This window comes from Eumetopias jubatus, unplaced genomic scaffold, assembly GCF_037043125.1.
Source record: "Eumetopias jubatus isolate StellerSeaLion01/CBP00866 unplaced genomic scaffold, mEumJub1_p1.0 scaffold_8, whole genome shotgun sequence".
Lineage (NCBI taxonomy): Eukaryota > Metazoa > Chordata > Mammalia > Carnivora > Otariidae > Eumetopias > Eumetopias jubatus.
Genome location: NW_028274814.1, coordinates 52,443,270 through 52,466,154, shown reverse-complemented (window position 1 = coordinate 52,466,154; position 22,885 = coordinate 52,443,270). Strand labels below are relative to the sequence as shown.

At 40.5% G+C, this 22,885-nt stretch overlaps 1 protein-coding gene across 1 annotated transcript in view; it reads right to left on the bottom strand.

Annotated features, from left to right (window-relative positions):
• The window catches only part of DERA (deoxyribose-phosphate aldolase), a 116,466-nt gene that overhangs the window by 62,075 nt on the left and 31,506 nt on the right, over positions 1-22,885 (bottom strand). Inside the window, exons 2-4 of the mRNA XM_028119796.2 lie at positions 4,001-4,098; positions 2,491-2,638; positions 953-1,048 (exon numbers count right to left, since the gene is read on the bottom strand). Of these exons, the coding sequence (XP_027975597.1) occupies positions 953-1,048; positions 2,491-2,638; positions 4,001-4,098 (342 nt within the window). The remainder of the gene's footprint in view (positions 1-952; positions 1,049-2,490; positions 2,639-4,000; positions 4,099-22,885) is intronic.

Here is a 22,885-nt window from a genome sequence, read left to right as displayed (position 1 = left end):
TACACTCACACACTCACCTACACAGAAGTTTTAAAGACTCTTTTTTCTTTCATGCCCAGTCCTGTTGAGTCTATCTTAAGTGAGTAACTCCTGAACATACTCTCTTGTCCTTACCTCCCCAGCTTTGGGGTGGCACTCCTCACACCTCTCACTTGGACTGTGATAAGTCTCCCTAACTCCCTGTCACCCCACTCTACTGGATCCACGACCACCCGCGTAACTTACTACATCATGCAGCAGATCATGACATGCCTTTGCTGAAAATCCTGCAGTATCCTCCCCAAAACCAGAATAGAGCCCAAATGCCACCACCGGGCCATTTTCCCCTATGTGATCTGGCCCCGATCTACCTTCCCAGCTTTAACTCCCAGAGCCCCCTTCCACCCCCCACTTCATCCCAATTCAGATCCAACAACGACAAACCACTTGTGGTTCCCTCAATGTGCTTCTGTGCCTTCACACAGGCTAATTCCTCTGTCTAAATGCCATTCCCTGTCTCACCAACACCGTCAACTCCCCCTTCCCCTTTGAGACCCCCAGCAGTTATCATCTTCCCTGTGAAGAATTCCCTTACTCTCTTGAGTGTCACCAACCTCTGCAAAATAAATCACTCCCTGCTCCGAGTTATAACTGTACCTTCTGCGTATCTTTATTGTCATCTTTTCCATATAAATTACTACATATCCTGCATTATGACGTTTTAAACTTGCTTACTCCTCCTAAACAAGTTAAGTTTCCTTAAGGACGGGATAAGGTTCTATTTTCTTGGGAATGAATGTGGTCTGCTACTTCGGAGGCAAGCAGATATGGAGAGAATGAGTAAACAGAAATCATTAAATATATAAAGCTAATTCAAATCATAGTATAAAACTGTATATAAAACCCCCAGGTGTCTGAGTTGAAGAACTGGAAACAGGTTGAGAGACAAGAGCAAAAGCCAAAACAATTTTACCGGAAGCCACTGGGATGGTACAGCCCGAGGCCTTCAGTGCTTTAACTGCATCACACACCCGCGCGGGGTAGACACAAACAGCAGCCGTCGTAAGGCCTGTGACAAAAGAAGTCGTAACAGCCTGCTTTATGGGAAGTTCAATTTGAACAATAGGCTTTTAATTATTTACACCACCACCCTGGCAGAAATCAGAACGAGAGGAGAAATAATTCCTCTATGACGTTGCACTGAATGAAAAAGTTTTGACTCCCCAACATTCCCTTCCAGTTCTTGACAATAGGGATCTTTTTCTCCTTGTTCAAGACACAGAATAAAATAACTGTGATGCACTGGTCTTGGAGGTCAATATAATGCCACTTTTTTAAGATTCCTAAGTGGTAAACTTAATGGTCTTGACTCAATGAGAATATTGTATTTCATGTAGGTAACAAAATCCAGATTTGTACAGCTAACAGACAGTGGATGAAAAAAGTGGATGAGAACCTGACAGGGTAGTATAGCAAAATGACATTTAACTGATCTTATTCCCTCTCTTGCAAGAAATAATACAATCTGGATCTGGAGCCCTCACTTGGAGGAATAAGCTCCTAAATTTAAAAAAATCAAATAAAAATCAAACAGCCACTATAAAACAAAGCAAGAACATAGACTCCTATAAAGTTGCTACTTTCAACAATGCCTATACATAGGTGGTGTTTTTACTGTCAACCCAAAAGACACATAATAAATATTTTTCAAAAGCTGTAGAGTTGTTTAGGTCTATAAATTATCTTCAAATTATTTGGGATAAAATACCTGCACTGGGCCAATGCAACATCTCCAGTTGCATATTCATTACTGACAGGCACTCGGGAATCATGAAGCATCCCTCCATCGAAAGATGTGGCTCCTAAAATCAGCCCAGTGAGTACCATGACACATGGTCTTGGAAACACCCTTTAGCCTTCCAGACCTCGGTTTCCTCGTTTAGGAATAGGGGATCAACTCTCAAAGGTCTCCTCCATTCCTAAGATGTTAAGATTCTAAACTTATGGCAACTTTAGAAAGTCCTTTCTTTCATGTATACTAAGAGAGTGAATATAACTTTTTTTCAAAAGATTTAACCTAATATACGAGCACGCAATATTCCCCATTTGCATTTTATTCTCAAAAGTATTTCATTTACTCATAGAAAATACTTTATGTATGAGATGTGATTATTAAGTAATGAGACTGGCTTTTGCACATGTGGCTAGGGAATGAGAATCAGTATTTTAGAGTCACTAGATAGAATATTTCCCACACTGAAGAACTGGAAAGAAAAATAAAGAAACTCTCTACCAAAAACTTTAATCCAGGATGGAAAGAACTGACCTAAAAATGAGACTCAGATTCTCTCCCTGCTGTTTTTCAGAGAAGAATCTCAATTATTTGTCTATGTACACAATTCTACCATGGATTTTATTGCTGTTATCATTTTAGCAACTGCATCTTCTCTTAAGTCCTCTTAGTGATTAGTAAAGAGGTAAACACAGACAGATTATACACAATGATGTTACCTTTATCATGCATATTTAAACTTTTTAAGAGATCTTCCCGGATTGGATACTTGGCTTTATAACAGAGCCTTTGAATGCTGGAAGATGTGTCATCGCCTGAAAGTGTAGTAAGATCTATAAAGGTAACGGCTTTCAGGAGCCAAGCAGCCTGGTTTAAAGAAAGTAAAAACAAGATTAAAAAAAAATTCATCCCCAACCCACTTAGTTAGTAGAAAATCATTAGACAAACGTGGGTGCTAAAATCTGACCTCTACCCTGTTCTAAGGCATGTCCTTCTCACATGTGATATAAACATTGCTCAAGAGTGACCAACAAGATGAACACTGCATAGAACAAAATAAAAGAGGGATACAAAGTAGCCTTAAAAATTACTTTTTCCGGGTGCCTGGGTGGTGCAGTCAGTTAAGAGTCCAACTCTTGATTTCCACTCAGGTCATGATCTCAGGGTTGTGAGACTGAGCCCCACGCTGGGCTCTGGGCTCAGCACGAAGTCTGCTTGAGATTCTCCCTCTCTCCTCCACTTTCCCCGTGCATGTTCTCTCTCCCCCAAATAAATAGAATCTTTAAAAAAAAATTATTTTTTCCTTCCATAGCTATCCCAAAGTGAAATCCCTAATAGATCAAGCCTCCCCACACCAGACCTCTCCATCTCCTCCACTAGGGGCCCCTGATGGCTACCATATGACAGAACCTGGGAAGAAGAGGGTCTCTATCTGATATTTTACCTCCAGCCTTGGGATCTGGGATGAAACTCTTTAAAAAAGAGTCTCTAATTTTGTTGTTGTTGTTGTTTTTCGCTTTAATCCAACTCCATTTCTAAAACAATATTCATGGTTCATAACTCATTCTGATGAATTTCCTTTTATCTTTCAATCGGAGTATTTCCAAGGATGAGCAAAACGTAAAATGTCATCCTAAAGGATTCAATCACACTATTTTGCCTCACTTGTGAAATGAACTCTGAATTCCTTTTAGTCCTGTGATGCACAGCACATCTTTGGTCAGTATACACTGAAGGCTATGCTGACCACAAGTACCCTATGAAACCACTTTTTGAGTTTTGGAAAATGATTTATGAAAATTAATAGTAAGGTAAACACAATGGTCAAAGGAGGTCAACTCTTATGCCTAAGGGCCTCAACAGCAGACACACCAGGTTTAGATGTTATGGTTTAAAAATTAAAATAGAAGACAACCAAAGAAGGTATGTCTAAGGAACTGAATAAATGTGTTGAGGAAATATGCCATTTAATTCACTCATGAATAAAGATGCCTCAAATTCATTTGCAGCTTTGCCACTCAAGAGTGATAAGATTTTTAACTTGTTTGGATAAATGTGTTATCTTTCTCCAACCCATCATCATCATATATGAATTATTAAAAAAAGTCATGGACAGCTGCAATCTTTTAAGTTTAGATGCATCTTGAGTGAAATTCAATATTGTGGCCTTGAGGGAAGAGACCAGGCATTGTAAACTACAGGAATAGAATGCTCAAGAAGAAACCTTACTTGCCACTCCTTTTTCACGGTTCTGCGAGCCTGGATTTGTTCTGCACGCCTCAGAACTGCGGGTTGATTCACTTGTATTTTGGAGATCCAGCTAAGGTCTAAAGGGGAAAGAGGAACACTTATTAAATATATTCACCTATTTTACGTGGTCCTTGAAAGGATATATCATTTTGCATCAAAGCTCTTTTTAAAACCTATGCTTCTCTTTTGCACAATTACAAATAAAGAACCTTGTTGAAAGAAACCCAGCCCTGAAAAGGCATTCTTCATGTGAAATCAAGTACATTTGGAACTGGAAGAACTTGTATTGATTCATTACATAGATATGTCTAACAGGGGAGGAAAATGTTATATTACTTGTGCCACATGCCTCACTTCTGACAGCAAAGACTTATTTGTAAGTGCCCAGTCCAGGAGAACAAATGATTAATAAATACTTAAGTGAATTAATGTTGGGGCTTAAAGGAATCCTTAATCACTACTCCCCTTACTGATAAGATTTATATCTACTAGATGCTGATATGATATGATATGATATGATATAGCCCATGCTTTCCTCAAAAGGGACTTTTCCAGAATGTATTAGAAGTTACAACATTGATAGAACAGAAGTTAGAAAAAGGGAAAGAAAAAAAAACAAAAACCAAGGTGTTCAAAATTCTGGGAGACGTCTCTATTGTTTCTGTTTTAAAAGGCTCTTCCCTACCCCGATCCTACCCTCCATCTCTCTGAGTTAACTACTGTAATTTCTATTTTAAACCCAGCCTACACCTTAGCTTTTGTGAAAACACTGCCAGATCCCCAGATAGAGCTAACATCTGGATACAGCTGTACTATAAAACTTGGATTTAGTTCATCAAGGAGTCGTGGTAAAATGGTCTCCTGTCCTTACTATATTGTGAGTCACAATCTTATCTTTGAGTGACTAACACCAAACACAGGGTGTATCTCAATTGTATTTCAGTTTTATCCACCAACACTCTATCACAACAGTGTCTTCACAGTAAATTGAGCACTTACCCATTTACCTTCTATAACTAACTTCATTTTTATATCCCTCTAGCACCTTCTTAGAAGAGCCTTAAAAAACTACTGTGGAAAAGGAAATATGCCCCAATTATCCACGATGTTCCTTTCTGCAGTTTCAGTTACCCATGGTCAACTGCAGTCCAAAAACAGATGATCCTCCTTCTGAGGCATCAGAGGGTCATCATAGCAGCCTAACACTACGTCACAATGCCTACATCACCTGATTTCCTTTCATCAGACAGGCATTTTACCATCTTGCATCATCACAAGGGTGACTATAATACGATAACATATCCTGAGAAAGATCACATTCACGTAACTTTTATTATACCATATTGTTATAACTCTTCTATTTTATTATTAGTTACTATTGTTAATCTCTTACTGAGCCTAATTTATAAATTCAAACTTATCACAGGTGTATATGAATAGGAAAAAATATAGTATATATATATAGGTAGGGTCCAGTACTGTCCAGAGTCTCAGGCATCCCCTGGGGCTGGTCTTGGAACACAGGTAAGAGGAGACTACCAAACACAGTTCTCTATAACGTGGGGGGGAAACCGCTGATTGCATACTGCACTATGTAACCAAACTAATGGTGGCTCAGATGGTCGGGCCTCTGCCTCCGGCTCGGGTCGTGGTCTCAGGGTCCTGGGATCGAGCCCCGCATCGGGCTCCCTGCTTGGCGGGGAGCCTGCTTCTCCCTCTCCCTCTACTGTTCCCCCTGCTTGTGCTCTCTCGCTCTTTGTCAAATAGATATATGGGATCTTTGAAAAAAAAAAAAAACTAATAATAATAATACAGTATTTGCATCCACCACAAAAATAAGACCAAGTTTCTACAAAAGACATTCTCTCTCATTTCCAATTGATTCTTATCAATATTAATATTATAGAAATTCCAAGTCAGAGTCTGAGTGATTAATAATGATATGCTTATTTAAATACCACTGAAAAAGGAGCAGAGTCTGGGTGCTTTTCTTTTTCCTAATTAAATTATTTTGTTAGCTGAAATCATTTAACAAAACAGTTTTATCATTTCAATCCATCTGCTCCTCCAAGACACTGTATGGTTTCCTGCTCATCTGCTGAGCCAACATCACAGAATCTAAGGTCAAGCAAATGGTATCTGCCTCTTCTTCCCCAGCCAAAGATGGGTTCTAGGTAAAGCCCAAAGAAATAAGACTAGACTCATCCTAATTTATAAGACCTATAAGAACCCCTCTCCACCCAAAGGCAGGGGAGATTCTTTTTTATATTAAAAAAAAAAAAAAACAACCTGTTAATGGTGATTAGGTTTATGGTAAACATCATTTCAGACAATCAATGAGGCAGAGTTGTGTGGAATACAAGGCTCACCACCAAGCAACTGTTGACAGTGGCCAAAAGAGGGAAGCCTGTGCTGGTGGGGCAAGGCTCTGGGGGGCAGTCCTTTATCCATCATATGACCCTTCCTGGATGCCCCTCCCCACATCCTCTCTACTCCCCACCCACACGACCACCATAGGAAGCCTGGCTACTGGAGAGACACCTCTGGCAATCCCAAGACTTCACTACCTGGCTCCCTTTGCCCTCATAGGACCCCTCTTCTCCGTTTCTGACCCTCCAGCCCTGGGGTACAGCCTTTCTAAACTACCAGAAGTTCACTGGCAATTATGTCACGTTCCGTCTCTGGACCTGTGCATGCTTGTTATTCCTTCTGCCCTTTGTTATCTTGCCAACAGAGTGAACTCCCACCCAACCTTTAAGACTTAGTTCAAATGCCACCTTCTCTGTGAACTTCCTCTGAACCATACAGGTTGAGCTATTTCTTTGCTTCTATGCACTCAATGTAACTTTATAGTCTACCTTTAGTGAAGGCCCCTTATTCTGAATGCACTAATTTGTCAAAATGTTTCAGTCCCAACAGATTTTTAAAACTCCAAGCAAAGTGCCTGACACGTGGGTGGCATTCAATAAATAAAATGAGTAGTTCCCTGAGCCCAGAAATGATCAAATTCTGGGCAATATCTTTCCCAACTGCTTTTTCTAAAAAAAAAACTTTTAGTGTTTACGTCCCTCCCTGCCAGCTTTATTGAAGTATAACTGACAAAAAGTGTATATGTTTAAGATATACATCTTGATGTTTTGAAATACATCTACATGGTGAAACAATCACCACAATGAAGCTAATTAACGTATCTATCATTTCACACATTTCCCTTTTTTTTTTTCCTTTTCTGAGTGGGTTGAGAACATTTAGGATCTACTCTATCAGCAGATTTCAACCAAACAATACAGTATTGTTAACAATAGTCACACTGGGGGTGTTTGGATGGCCCAGTCGGTTGAGAGTCCAACTCTAGATTTCGGCTCAGGTCATGATCTCAGGGTCATGGGATCGAGCCCTGAGTTAGGTTCTGCACTCAGCACGGAGTCTGCTTGTCCCTCTCCCTCTGCTCCTCCCCGGGCTCACTTCCTCTCTCTCTCTCTCTCCCTAATAAGTAAAGAAGATCTTTAAAAAAAACAAACAAACATAAAACAATAGTCATGATGCTATACACTGTATCTCTGGAACTTATTCACCTTGAATGATGGAACTCTGCACCCCAACTGCTTCTGATTAAAGAACTTGTGGATCTCGACAAGAGAAGCTGGGACTGAAGCACGAACAGAATACCTGAGGGCATCCACCTTAAAAACTAATTTTTAGTACAATTCCCCACCAAAGGTTAGAACCCACGAGGCCTGCTCTCACACTTCTCAGACACCACTTGCCAGAGGTCCCTGCGAACCACCTCCTGGAGGATGTAATAGGATTACTCTTCTTGCAATATCAGCCTCCACTGTCAAAAATATCATTAGCGGTCATAAAATTATCCGGCCCCATATTTAATCCAGCCACAGAATTTGCCTCTGTGACCTCCCATGGTAATGAATTATATAAGTGACTATCTCATTTTATTAGCACTTAATTTGCTACTCTTTAATTTCATCAAATAACCCCTGTTCTCATATTACGGGGTCTGGGGAAAAGAAAGGACTGATTGGCCTTTATTATGTCCTTCATAATTTTTAATATTTTATTCGAGTACCCTTTAGCATCTCCTTTCCAGGAGAAGTGATTCTAATGCACACAATCTCATCAGTACCATAGAATCTTCTGTTACAGGGGCCAAGAGGTGTTTCAAGTACACATGCCTTTGGGGAGAAGAGACATGAAGCCATAATTGGAAGGCGATAATACTCTTTTCTCAAAACTCTCCCGTGAAAAATACCCTATTGTGTCTCTTAGTATGTCATTTGGGTGGATTTCGGGCCCTTCTGTCAGTTATAAATTTGTTCTCAAATACTCTTCTCACAATTTTTTATTATTATTATTTTTCCTATGTCTCAGTGGAGACAAATCACTTCCCTACAAATCCACCACGTGGTCTTTCTGCCACGTCCATTGATGCTTCCATGGATGTTCTCGCGCTTCTTCACAATATACCTAAAACACGAACACCAAACGATAACTCTGTGAAAGGAGGTTTATTTTGTATTTTGATTTTACCTTTGTTCCTAATGGAGAGAAATAAATTGTGATATGTTATTAGAGATTCTTTTCTCCCAAATTTGGGAAAAGAAAGATTAAATTTCCCATGTTTTCTCTTTTCATTCTTTCTATTTTCAATTCTAATTTGCAACTTCCCAGGAATCAGCCACAAATTCCCATATGTGCAAGTGCCCAGCGTACAAATAGTTGCTCAATACGTCCCTTGCATCATAGTACATTTATTTTTTACCTCAGACACTGAAACCAGTGAAATATCAACTTGATCATGTCTAGTCTTTCAATCTTAGCCTTGGAAAAGGTTAGCTTGGCTAGAAAAAAGAGCCCTGGATGTCAGTGCATGCCTGATCCATTCAGGCTCAGAAGATACTCAACTTCTATAAATGAGCAGATTCAGCCTTCTCCAGTTCCTAACCAAAGACACAAGACTGGGAGCTTCATCCTTACTAACAGGTAGAAACTAGAATTTGTTTTCTTCCCAAAGTCTAGTCTACCACCCAATAAGCCCCGGGTGAGCTCTCTAGGACACCCATGCCCCCAGTGGACACGAGCCAACTCTTCCAACATTCTACTGTGTAAGCCCAATCCTTAGAACCCAGAGAGATGGTCTAGAAACAAAGACACCAACAACTTGACAGCATATATTGCCACTGCTCACAGAGCCTTAACTATGACATCTCCCCACAGCTACTCTGACCCTAATCTCCAACTCCCATCCCACATACATTCTCCATCCCTAACCATTCTTTAGGATATCAATCCAAGTCCAGGTGAGTGATGAGTTTACTACACCCTCTAAAATACTTCAATGTAGATTTCTGGCACCAAGCTAAAGGCCAACGTGACCTGCTCACTTGTTCCTTTGGTACCAACCTTGAATATTCTCTGCTTACACTCCTCTTCCCTTTGGCTGTCATTTCCAGTATGTCTTGTGTCCACAGCCACACGGATTATAACATTCTCTCAGTACACATCATCACAGTGGAACAGAGTCTGGGTTCACATCACAAGATACGTGTGCTCTTGGACCTGGCTTCACACAGTAGCATCACGTGGGGATTTTAAGGTCTCCCTCCTTTCTCTAACCCTTCATCCCTCCTTGAGAGATTAGCCCTTTCCTGGCTATCGCTGCTCTTTACTAATCAATTTCTGTCAATTACTCTCCTTCTCGATCATCAGCTCATGTCTGTAGGTTGATCAAGGCACTAGGAGAACCTAGTCACTTATTCAACATCAACATACTGTTTGGTGCAGTCCCCAGGTTACCTATTTTTGTTCCACGTGTTCCCAGGATGCCCTTCACCACTCAGTCACCAGCCTCCACGGTTCAGCAGCAGGTGGTAGCAGCAGTTACGCAGCTAGAGAGCCACGAGCCCTCAGTAGAGTGAGGCGCCCATGTGCAAGTCCTACCGCCTCTGCATTTAGCCTTTCCGGTGTGCAGGCTCCGTGCAACAGAATGTGAGAAACACGGTGGCCTGAAATAGGTAGCTGCTGTCCAGACAAAGCTCAGGGAGTAACGCCACCAACTGGGGGAGTTGAATTATAGAAAATATAAGCGAACATATGGGGACAAAGAGCAATCAATGCATTTAACCAACATCTCCAACTGGTCCCACTGGTCACATCAGTCAGGAATCTTTCAGTTAAAAATGATGAAAACTGACTTTGATGATTGGACCAAAACGGGAAGGATGGTAAAAACCCAGATAACTGAGAAGAGATTAGAAGAACAAGCTCAGACAACAGACAGGAACCGAAGACAACAGTACAGAGACACAGCTAGAACCACAAGGCCAGCATTGATCAGCAACAGCCTGGCTGAGATTTCACAGCAGCAGCTGCAGACAACACCACTGCCGTTACCCCAACTCACTCAGAGCCTCAAGTTCCACAGGAAAGCATCCGAAGCCTGACCTAGGCATGCCTGTGAGGGGCAGGGAAGAGGGAAGATCCACGCCTTCCTCTGTAGCGCCTCCAACCTGATCTACATACTATAGATAGAATGACCCAACACTAAGAGGACATGTATTAGTTGCTGCCCAGCCAGAAAAATGACAAATTTCCATTACAATGAGCATGAGTTTGGAACATGCTAGATGGGTTAGCTTCTCTTGGAGATGCATAAAGCATTGGGCACATTAGACTCTATGACAAAGTCCCACAGGAAAGAAATCTCTCGAATGGCCTTTGATTCGGCATTTCTCAAACACTTGACCACAAATGGCTTTTTCCCTGGAACATATGCTCACCACACTGGCTGGACAGTAAGTCAAGTTCAGAGAAAGGGAAGGTCAGAGTAGGCTCATCCACTTGGCTAAAAAAAACTCTTAGATCAAGTGGAGATGTGCAATTGATGCTAAAGCAGAGGTTCTCAGTCTGGAGACATCTTTGGTGCCACTTGCACCTAGTGGGGTGGAGGCCAGGTAAACATCCTACAATGTACAAGACAGTCTCTTAGTAGTGTAAGTGCCTGATACTAAGTTTTCTAATTGTAGTGTAAGTGCCTGACCTTAAGCTTTTGATTGCTGAGGCATCCATTTCAAAACACATCCATCCATAGGATGCCTGGGTGGCTCAGTCGGTTAAGCATCTGCCCTCGGCTCAGGTCATGATCCCAGGGTCCTGGGATCGAGTCCTGCCCACATCGGGCTCCCTGCTCCGCGAGGAGCCTGCTTCTCCCTCTGCCTCCCTCTCTCTCTCTGTCTCTCATGAATAAATAAATTAAAATCTTTAAAAACAACAACAAAAGACATCCATCCTGAATAAACATATGGCCAGTCGTATAACACAGCTACTAACAAACCAACCAACAAGGAACTAGACAGCTCCCACACATGAAGGTTCCTCTTTCAGAAAGCCCTGGGTAACCTAGATAACTGCCTGCTCGAGTGACCCTGCTTCTCCTTCGCATGCCCCAATCCCTGCTCTTTTGCTTTAAATTAGCCAATAAAGAGTTAGCCCACAAAACCCTAGACATCCCACCCTCAGACCCTAATAAGACTCAGGTCATTGCTTGTGTGTGCATACTGGCTCTTTCTACCAGAAACCTCACCATACCCAAGCCCAGCCCTTGGGTATGTCATGCACTCTCCAGGACTTGTGAGTGAGAGATCCCTGATGGTTTTTACTGAACTGTGTGTTCTGCAGTCATAATAAGAACCTGAAGAGACGGACCACCCATAAGTAGGAGCCCCAGTAGGGGAATTGTCAGTTCTATGGAATTTACCACAAGTGATGTGCCCAAGTGAGCACCGCAGGCATTCCTAACCAAGGGCGCTACCATCAACAGGCTCAGGACCAATAGAACAGTCCAGTAATAGAGACTTAACTGGCCCCCAATGTCAACAGTGCCACAGCTGAGAAACCCTACCCAAAGGATGGGCAGGATTCAGGAAAAATAAAAAGGAAGCACTGAAGGTTTATGGGAAACAGGAGTGTCAGAGACAGAGGCAAGCTGGCTCTATATGATTCACAGTGGCTTATCTGTAAAGCTTAAGTACCAGGCTAAGAGTCTAGATCTGTGCTATCCGATCAGTAGCCACTGGCCACATGTGGCCATCTGAGCATTTGAAATGTGGAACAATCCAATTTGAGATGTGCTTTAAGTGTGAAGTACTCAGCAGATTTCAAAGATTTAATACAAAAAAAGGACACAAAATATCTCTAATTATGTTTTTTGGTTTTGGGTTTTTTTTAAGCCCAGCATGGTGCCCAATGCGGGGCTTGAACTCACAACCCTGAGATCAAGACCTGAGCTGAGATCAAGTCAGATGCTCAACCAACTGGGCCACCCAGGTGCCCCTCTGTAATTACGTTTTGATATTGATTATACACCAAAAATTTAATATCTGGGACACGTGTGGTTAAATAAAAAGTACTAAAATTATTTTCACCTGTTTCTTTTTTCCTTTTATAATGTGCACCCTAGAAGATCTTAAATCGCTTTTGTTGCATATTATATTTCTATTAGACAGCACTGGGCTAGACTTTACCCTGTAAGTGATCAGAGCCACTGAAGATTTCCAAATTGGGCTGTAACAGAATTGAAGAAGTATTTTCTAAAAATAATCAGCATACAGAATATGTCCCATAGAAATGCTTACACAAATATTGAAAAGGTATTTATGGTAGTATTGTTGTAAGTGACACCAAGATCCATGACTGCTTCAAATATAGCAGATCCATAATATAGAATATGACCCGCTATTAAAAAGAATGAGGTAGATCAGTAAATACTGTCATGGAAACCGATTATGATACTTTACTCAGTGAAAACAAGTAGCCTGCACAGCTGTGATTTTCTAAAATAAAAATGTTTGGGCGCCTGGGTGGCTCAGTTGGTTAAGCGACTGCCTTCGGCTCAGGTCATGATCCTAGAGTCCCGGGATCAAGTCCCACATCGGGCTCCCTGCTCGGCGGGGAGTCTGCTTCTCCCTCTGACCCTCTTCTCTCTAGTGCTTTCTATCTCTCATTCTCTCTCTCTCTGAAATAAATAAATAAAATTTAAAAAATAAATAAATAAAATAAAATAAAATAAAAATGTTTATAAAAACAAAAATACAAGTATAAAACATATATCTGTTGGTACCTGTGCAAAAAAATAAAAGAATATATACCAAATTGATAGAAGAGTTTCTCTTCAGAGCTAGAATTACATAAGATTTCTACTTTCTCATGTTATACAGTTCCATAGCACTGAAAATTTTTACGCATAAGGGTATGCATTACCTTATTGAACAGTAAACACAAAATATACTTAACTCTTTTCAATTGAGAGGCATTGCCAAGCAGGAGTGTGCAAGACAGGTAGAAAGACACTACAGTAGGTAAACCAGCAAGATGGCTGTTGCTATGGTCCAGGCATCAGCATCGTACAACGCCTCCCTGGGGCATTTCACACCCCAAACCCGTCATGACCAAACTCTGCCACTGAGTCCTTCCACGAATCCAGTATGACTCAGCTGCATGATGCCAGGCAGAATTGATAACCTCTGAACGCCACCATTATTGCTCCCATAGAAAAGATCACTAAAACATTAGCACCCGGGCCACCAGAGAGAACCTGATTAGTATATAAATCCTAGATGATATAAAGATCATACCTGAGTGAGACGGGCCCTCACTGGCCCACCCAGACCAATGCCCTTCCCCATAGATAAGGAGTTTATGGAGTCAAAGGTCCAGACTTTCCCCGAGATCACATTCTCCTTCCAGTCTAAGTGCAAGGTGTGCAGGACCCCAGAATTCCCAGATCAAATGGCATTAGGTCTGCTCCCAGAGTCTATAGGGGTCTCTCCGACCCAAAGTCCGTACCTTAAACTTAAGATATAAGACAGGTTAGGGACTTTGCTCCTAGAAAGTGTGGTCAATACACATCTGTCTATGAATTACATTTATTCATTCATTCAACTAATAAAAAAGGGATACATACGATGATGCCAGCACTGCCCTAGGCTCAGTGGGTTCAGCAGTGAATGAAAAACCAAAATCCTTACTTTCACAAAGCTTCTTCTCATGAAATGAGACAAATAAACATGTAAATATATGTCGACTCTATTACACAATATATGTGGGCTACACTGAAAAGTTACATAGGATAAGAGAATGGATAGTGGTAGGATGGGGGACAGGGTCAGGGAGTCTCCTATAAGAAAACAACTGAGCAGAGTCCCATATAAAATAAGGAAGTGAGGGGCACCTGGGTGGCTCAGCTGGATAAGCATCTGCCTTCAGCTCGGGTCACAATCCAGGGATCCTGGGATCAAGCCCCACGTGAAGCTCCCTGCTCAGTAGGGAGCCTGCTTCTCTCTCAGCCTCTGCCCCTCCCCACCTCGTGTGCTCTCTCCCTCTCTCCAATAAATAAATAAAATCTTTAAAACAAAAAATAAGGAGGGGTGCCTGGGTGGGCTCAGATGCTTGAGTGTCTGCCTTGGGCTCGGGTCATGATCCCAGGGTCCAGGGATCGAGCCCCGCATAGGGCTCCTTGCTCAACAGGGAGTCTGCTTCTCCCTCTGCCTGCCACTCCCCCTGCTTGTGCTCTCTCTCTCTCTCTTTCTGACAAATAAATAAAATCTGAAAGAAAGAAAGAAAGAAAGAAAGAAAGAAAGAAAGAAAGAAAGAAAGAAAGAAAGAAAGAAAGAAAGAAAGAAAGAAAGAAAGAAAGAAAGAAAGAAAGAAAGAAAGAAAGAAAGAAAGAAAGAAAGAAAGAAAGAAAGAAAGAAAGAAAGAAAGAAAGAAAGAAAGAAAGAAAGAAAGAAAGAAAGAAAGAAAGAAAGAAAGAAAGAAAGAAAGAAAGAAAGAAAGAAAGAAAGAAAGAAAGAAAGAAAGAAAGAAAGAAAGAAAGAAAGAAAGAAAGAAAGAAAGAAAGAAAGAAAGAAAGAAAGAAAGAAAGAAAGAAAGAAAGAAAGAAAGAAAGAAAGAAAGAAAGAAAGAAAGAAAGAAAGAAAAGAAAAAAAGAAAGAAAGAAAGAAAGAAAGAAAGAAAGAAAGAAGGAAGGAAGGAAGGAAGGAAGGAAGGAAGGAAGGAAGAAAAGAAAGAAAGGAAAGAAAGAAAGAAAAAGGAAGGAAGGAAGGAAGGAAGGAAGGAAGGAAGGAAGGAAGAAAAACGGCTGACTCCTTCCAGTCTTGGGGTGGTAGAAGTATGCAATGCTCTTTGTCTCTGCAGTCATTTGAAGTTACGAGCCAGTTGTGCCCTGGCCCAGGCCCAAGCCCACCGAAAACACAGACACACCATGCCCCCAGTCAGTAGGGCGTGAGAAGTATGACAACCTATAGGTAAGGTGAATAAGCAGTATGAAAATCTAGATTCCTAGAGGGGAACTAATTGAAAGCAATGCTTTTGTCATTTTCATATTCTATAAATCTAAACCTATTTAGGGTTACCCTTTTCATTTTGAAAAAAAAATCTATTAGCAACAATGAGCTCCAAAAAAGGATGCTTAATGAAATATTAAATTCTGAATTTCCATTTCTCAGAAAAGTTGATGATCTGTAATTTGCACAAAATGCTTTTCAACATCTATCACGTGCCAAAATAGCTCTACAGAGATATCACTGACTCCAAGACCCAAATCTGCTAACAAGCATCTTTATACACTGCAAAAATTAGCAGTTATGTTAAGAAGCCTGCGCTTAAAGATGGCAATTTAACACAGCCTCAGAAGACACAGTGACAGAAAGCTCTGAAGCAAGACTTTCCAGTCAGATAAAATGAGTATGGATGGTCCCCATTTTACGATGGTTCGATTGACAATTTTTCAGTTCTATGATGGTGTAAAAGCAATATGCATTCAGTAGAAACCAACTTCCAATTTGGAATTTTGACCTTTTTCCAGGCTATCAACATGTGGTAGGATCCTCCCTCGGAATGCTGGGCAGCAGCAGCCACAGCTCCTGGCCGGCCATGTGGTCACAGGGGAAACCACCGATCCAGTGACAACCATCCTGCACCCACAACAACCAGTCTGTTTCTCACCGTCAGTACAGTATTTAATATATTCCATGTGCTACTCAACACTTTACTATAAACTAGGCTTTGTGCTAGATGATCCTGCCCACTTGCTAAGGTAAGTGTTCTGAGCATGTTTAAAGTAGACTAGGCAAAGCTATGATGTTCGGTGGGTGACTGTATTAAATGCACTTTTGACTTATAATATGTTCAACTTATGATGGGTTTATCAGGACATGACCCCACCATAGGTCGAGGAAGATCTGTCCTCTAAATACAGTTCATTTTTACATCCAAATTTCCTAGTATATATATAGAAAGTAAAGAAATAGTTATTAATTTGTTGGCCCCAGAAGCAGAATTTCACAACTAGAAAATACCAGTTTTAAATCAGAGGCACAGGTGCTTCAAAGAGAAAATCTGATAGATTAACTCAAATATTGGCTCATTTTAAAAATCTAATTTATCAAATCAAAGAAAAATTTTATTTTTTTAATTTTTTTTAAAGATTTTATTTATTCATTTGACATAGAGAGAGAAAGAGAGTGCGCACAAGCAGGGGGGAGTGGCAGACGGAGGGAGAAGCAGGCTCCCCGCTGTGCAGGGGGAGCCTGATGTGGGACTCGATCCCAGGACCCCGGGATCATGACCTGAGCCGAAGGCAGTCGCCTAAGCAACTGAGCCACCCAGGTGCCCAAAGAAAAATTTTAGAAGTCTATTTTGTTGAAAGTAAAACATCTGACATCATTTTGACTGCCCCCATAAATTCAGTTAAATAGGCTGGTGTTGAACATATAATTGTTTGATTTTGCAATGATAACATGGATACAAATTTTGTTGGAATACTGTATCATGATAAAAACAAATTTCTTATTAAGAAACCTACAGAGCAGAAATATACTTGGATATGGTTGTGATAGACAAATAATTTATAATTTCATCCAAATAAGCTGCCATATTGTAACGAAGTGCAAGCTGTAGCTGTCAAATTTTAAATATTTTATATATACACAGAATAAGTGAACTACCTGATCTTTGTGAGAAAGCTGATGTTTAATTAAAAATAAATACTTCTTCCTGGCAGTACGTACTATCTCTTTACTGATCATCATCAGCTGAATATTAGAAACATCTGACTCTTGGAAGAACCATTTTGTCAGTCAATCTAAGCTGATGTACAACTAATCCTGAACTATTTTGTAAATCAGACCTTTAAAGTTGGCTTTATTTTTTTTCAAAATCAGTTGAAAATCTTTTTTTAAAAAAACCTGTTAAGTAAATAAAACACCAAAAGCCTCCAGCTTTTGAAACTTCATGAACCACAATTACTGATGACAACTGTTTGTAAACATTGCAAACAAGAAGACACTAAAATGTATCCCTACAGAAGTAAAGACAAGATTTCAACAAATTAAATGAGGAGGGCATTTCAACCAGTAAACAAGGCATAGTTTCAAAATTCTAAAATTGCACTTTGGAATACCACAACTTATCTGTTTTGACTATCTACTGCTGTAAAACAAATCACCACAGAATGTCATGGCTAAAATCAACAACCCCTTTATTACTTCTCCTGATTCTGTGGGTTGAGTGGGACTGGAACATGCAATAGAGCTTCACTCACATACCCAAGTGCCTTAGAGAAGGCGGCTAGAAGACTGGGCTTTGCTGGGACACTAGGTGTCCCTCTCTTTCTCCATGTAGGACCAGAACCTCTCACTTTCCAGGTGCCTTCTTCAACAAGGTAGCTGAACCTCTTACAAGGCAGCTCAGGGCTTCCCAAATCATATAAACAGCTATTAAAGCCTCACCTCTGCTGTATTCTATTGGTCAGGGTGAATCAACGGCAGCCCAAATCAATGCTATAGGGGACGACAATCCGAGAGACCCGGTGCATCTTTGGAGACTAGTTACCACAAACTCCTATTTTAAATGGGATACATTTATATTCTGTACTGGAAAGAAATGAAATTGTGAAGGCTTGAGATTTTACAGTATTTAGATTTAGCAAAACATTCAAAAGAACCTTAAACAGACATTTTATTTGACAAGTTTTATCTTATAAAAATATATATTATTTTATCTTGGCAGAGAGGAGAAATACATTAGCTGTGAAACTATTTATGCCAAAATATTTATACATTTCAGTTTTAAAAAATGAGAAATAAGAACAACCTCTACTTACAGAATTTGCTCTAAGCTTACCAGATACCTCAGCATCCATAGAGAAAATATTTTCTCAATTAGAAATAATATGTTCCACAGAAAAGAACTGTCAAGAATTTCAAATTTAAGAAACATAAATTGCAACTTTAAAAAAACTGACGAACACTTTAGTTACTTAAAAAATATTTTCAGTGTTCTTCAAAAAGATACCAATGACGTAACAGATTGATACAGCTCAGAAACTGGTTAAAGCAGAGCAATGACTCAATTTATGTTGTTTTATATGTTGAGATAATCAAGATGAATACATTTTTTGGCTGATGTACATGAATATATTTTGTTTTAGAGTGAAGTGTTTTTAAGTTTTTGAATAGAACCATTTTCTCTTGAATAGGTCACTAAAAATATAAAAACAATTTGTCAGTCAATAAATAAATATTTTAATTATACCATTTTAAGTATTTTAACGCCCCTTTTCGCTGTCAAAAGTATCTAGTTTGCACACTAGATTCTCCCTATCAAAACTCCTACTCTATGTTCACCTGAGCAAGTTACCCAAGCCTTTAAAGCACAAAACCTTCCTTGGGGCTCCACTAGAACCTTAACAGATAATAGACAATTTCAATTCTTACCCAAGTCAGTCACCAAATATTTAGGTGTTTACTATGTATCAGGCACGAGCCCATAATCTAGTGGTTATGTTGGACTGTTTGTTTCACAATTTAGATGTTGCCAACATGAGAAGCTTCCACAAAGCTAAGAGACTCAGACCATTTCATTAGTATACAAATTTCTACCCCCCCAGCCCAGCTCCCCATCACTGCACTTAAGTGACACACAGCAAATCTATAAACACTTGAGGAATCAATGATAAAAACACATAGATTATAAGGGCACCTGGGTGGCACAGTCAGATGAGTGGCCAGCTCTTGGTTTCAGCTCAGGTTGTGGTCTCAGGGTTGAGATTGAGCCCCACGTTGGGGTCTGCACTCAGCGCAGAGTCTGTGTAAGATTCTCTCTCCCTCTTCCTCTGCCCCTCCCCTCGCATTCTCTCTCTCTCTCTAATAAATCTTTTTTTAAAACGCACATAGATTATAGAGAAAGGGTAATGACAGTCTAAGGAAGCCTTGATACACTAGAACAAAAGAATTACAGCCATTCACTTAACCAAGATTCCTCACATAGCTACTATCTGTGGAGAAAACCTCGGAAGGAAAGGACAAGGAAGAAGGATTCAAAAACAGCAAAGACTGTGGAAGAAGTATTGACATCCGAGAGGAAGGGAGAAGAAAAACGTGGGACTTAACACAAGACTCAAATTAAAACAAACATTATTCTGCCACACTTAATAAAATAATTGATACAGGCAAGATCTGCTGGGACAGTAGGTCTCTATTTAGGACAAGAACCTCCCGCTTTCCGAGTGCCTTCTCCAACAGGGTAGCTGAACCTCTTATAAGGCAGCTCAGGGCTCCCAAAATCATAAAAACAGCTATTAAAGCCTCATTTCTGCTGCATTCTATTGGTTAAAGTGAGTCAAGGGCAGCCTGAATCAATGCTGTAGGAGAGATTAATCCCGAGACCTGGATGCAAAAGACACTGAGTGAAAAGTTTGTGGGCAGCCAGATATTCACATGGTATGGAAGTATCATCTCATACATTACTTGCAGCTCAAAAGGGGTAAACTGGAGGGGTGCCTGCGTGGCTCAGTCATTTGTCTGCCTTTGGCTCAGGTCATGATTTCAGGGTCCTGGGATCGAGCCCTGCATCCAGCTTCCTGCTCAGCGGGGAAGCCTTCTTCTCCCTTTCCCTGTCACTCCCCCTGCTTGTGCTCTCTTGCTTGCTCTCTCTCTTTCAAACAAATAAATAAAATCTTTAAAAAAAAGGGGGGGTAAACTGGAATTATACAATTGGTAGATGCAGCTGCAATCTCCTTAAACAAATTATCACACTTAATATTACTGATAGTGGGATAACCAGATACTCATTATGAGCCTCATGATATAAAATATACAGTATCACTTATGAAGTACTCTTACCAGAACTCTTTAATCTGAATCTAATCAGGTTTTAAATATGTGATAGCTAATTTTATACATCAACTTTGCACCACGGGATGCCCAGGCATTTGTTTAAACATAATTTCCGGGTGTGTCTTACAAGGGTGTTTCTGGATGGGATTGACACTTGAATCAGTAGACTGGGTAGAGGAGGTTGCCTTCCCCAATGTGGCTGGGCATCATCCAATCCGCTGAAGGCCTGAATAAAATAAAAGGCTGAGTAAGAAAGAATTCTTTCTGCCTGTCTTTGAGGTGGGACATCGGTCTTCTCTTGCCTTTGGACTTGGACTTGGACTAGAACCTACACCATTGGCTCTTCCGCTTCCCAGGCTCTCAGACTCAGACTGGAACTTGTACCTAGACCTTTGGACTAGGACTAGAACTGATATCATCAGCTCTCTTGGCTCTCAGTCCTTCATACTTGTACTAGAACTGCAGCATTTGCTCTCCTAGGTTTCTAGCTCACTAACTGCAGATCTTGGGCTTCTCAGACTCCATAATCACATGAGCTAATTCCTTATATTAACTCTCTTCATCTATATTTGTATCTCTATTCATATATCTACGACTGATTCTGTTTTTCTAGAGAACCAAAACTAATATATGACTTCCAAATTAAAGGAAATACAGAAGAGAGGAAAATAAGTTAAATGACATCATGAGGAAATAATCAGATAAATCCTAAAGTTGGGGCAATCTACAAGTTAGATAACCCCTAATCATCAAACTCACGGCAGTCAAAGAAACAACTGTTATTCCAGATGAAGGGAGACAAATACAGCAATTGAATATAATGCATGGTCCTTACTTAGATTCTGGCTTGAACAAACCAGCTACAAAATATATTTTGGGGACAAGTGAAGAAATCTAAATAAAGACTTGGTATTAGATAATATCAGGGAATTATTTCAGATTTGGTTATTGTGATAATGATATGATATTGTAAGAAAATATATTTCTTAAAGACACAAACGAGTATTTATAAATGAAATGTCATGATGTCTATAATTTTAATTTAAAATATTTCAGAAGGGGCACCTGGGTGGCTCAGTCGTTAAGCGTCTGCCTTCAGCTCAGGTCATGATCCCAGGGTCCTGGGATCGAGCCCCGCATCGGGGTCTCTGCTCCACGGGAAGCCTGCTTCTCCCTCTCCCACTCTCCCTGCTTGTGTTCCCTCTCTCGCTGTGTCTCTCTCTGTCAAATAAATAAATAAAATCTTAAAAAAAATAAATAAATAAAATAAAATAAAATATTTCAGAAAAAAAATGCCAAAGCAAACTGTAAACCATTAACAGCTATTACCTCTAGGTGATTGGTATCTATGGGTGATTTTACATTAGTCCTTCTACTTTTCAGAATGTTTGAAATTTTTAGTAAAGGAAACGGTAAACAAAGGCAAGCTAAAATAAATAACATAATGAATAAGGGAAACTGTGATAGTCTCCAAAATTGGCCCCAGTGATTCTCATCTCCTGGTATTCATGCTCCTTCCACAATGAATAGGACTGACCTATGTAACCACTAAGATACTGCGGAAATAGTGTATGACTTCCAACGTTTGGTAATAAAAGGCATTGTGGCTCTGATCTTACTACTTTGTATCACTCTTTTTTGGGAGAAGCCAGGTGCCCCGTCACAGGGACACTCAGGTAGCCCTAGGGTGAGGTCCACATAAAGAAGAGCTGAGGGCTCTGACCAGTTTCCAACACTAAACTTGCCAACCATCAGAGGGAGCCACTCTGAAAGCGGAGGGGACTGCTGCCTTGGCTGATAACTTCACTACACCCTCGTGAGAGACCCCAAACCGGAACCACACAGCTGAACCACTCCCAAGTTTGATCCCCCCAAACTGTGAGATAATAAATGGTTATTGTTTTAGGTTGCTAAGTTTTGGAGCCATTTATTTCATAGTAATACATAACATAGAAAAAATATGAAAAGGCACCAAGAGCAAACAGTGTCTCAAGTATAAAATGACAGACTAAGAGTTATTTTTCTCCCCAAACTTTAAAATATAAATATTTGGGGCACCTGGGTGGCTCAGTCGTTAAGCTTCTGCCTTCAGCTCAGGTCATGGTCCCAGGGTCCTGGGATCGAGCCCCGCATCGGGCTCCCTGCTCCACGGGAAGCCTGCTTCTCCCTCTCCCACTCCCCCTGCTTGTGTTCCTCTCTCACTGTCTCTCTCTCTGTCAAATAGATAAATAAAAATCTTAAAAAAAAAATAAAATAAAATGTAAATATTCAACATTCCACTAATGGAAATGAACAAATCAAATTACACTGAAACTCGTTTGTACAGGTATCTATACATTTACGATTAGTACATCTCACCACATATATATTATGTCCTAACGGTCTGAATGCATGTTTATGTCATTTCCCCTGACACACACACACACACACACACACACACACACACACACACATTCATATGTTTAAACCTAATCCCAGTGTGACAGCATTTGGAGGTAGGGCCCTTAGGAATTGATTAGTCATGAGAATGAGATCAGTGCCCCTATAAAAGAGGCCCCAGAGAGATATGAGGTTACAGTGAAAGACAGCCATTGACGAGGAAGCCAGTCCTCATCTGAACCCACATCTGCTGGCACCTTGATCTTGGACTCCCCAGCCTCCAGAACTGTGAGAA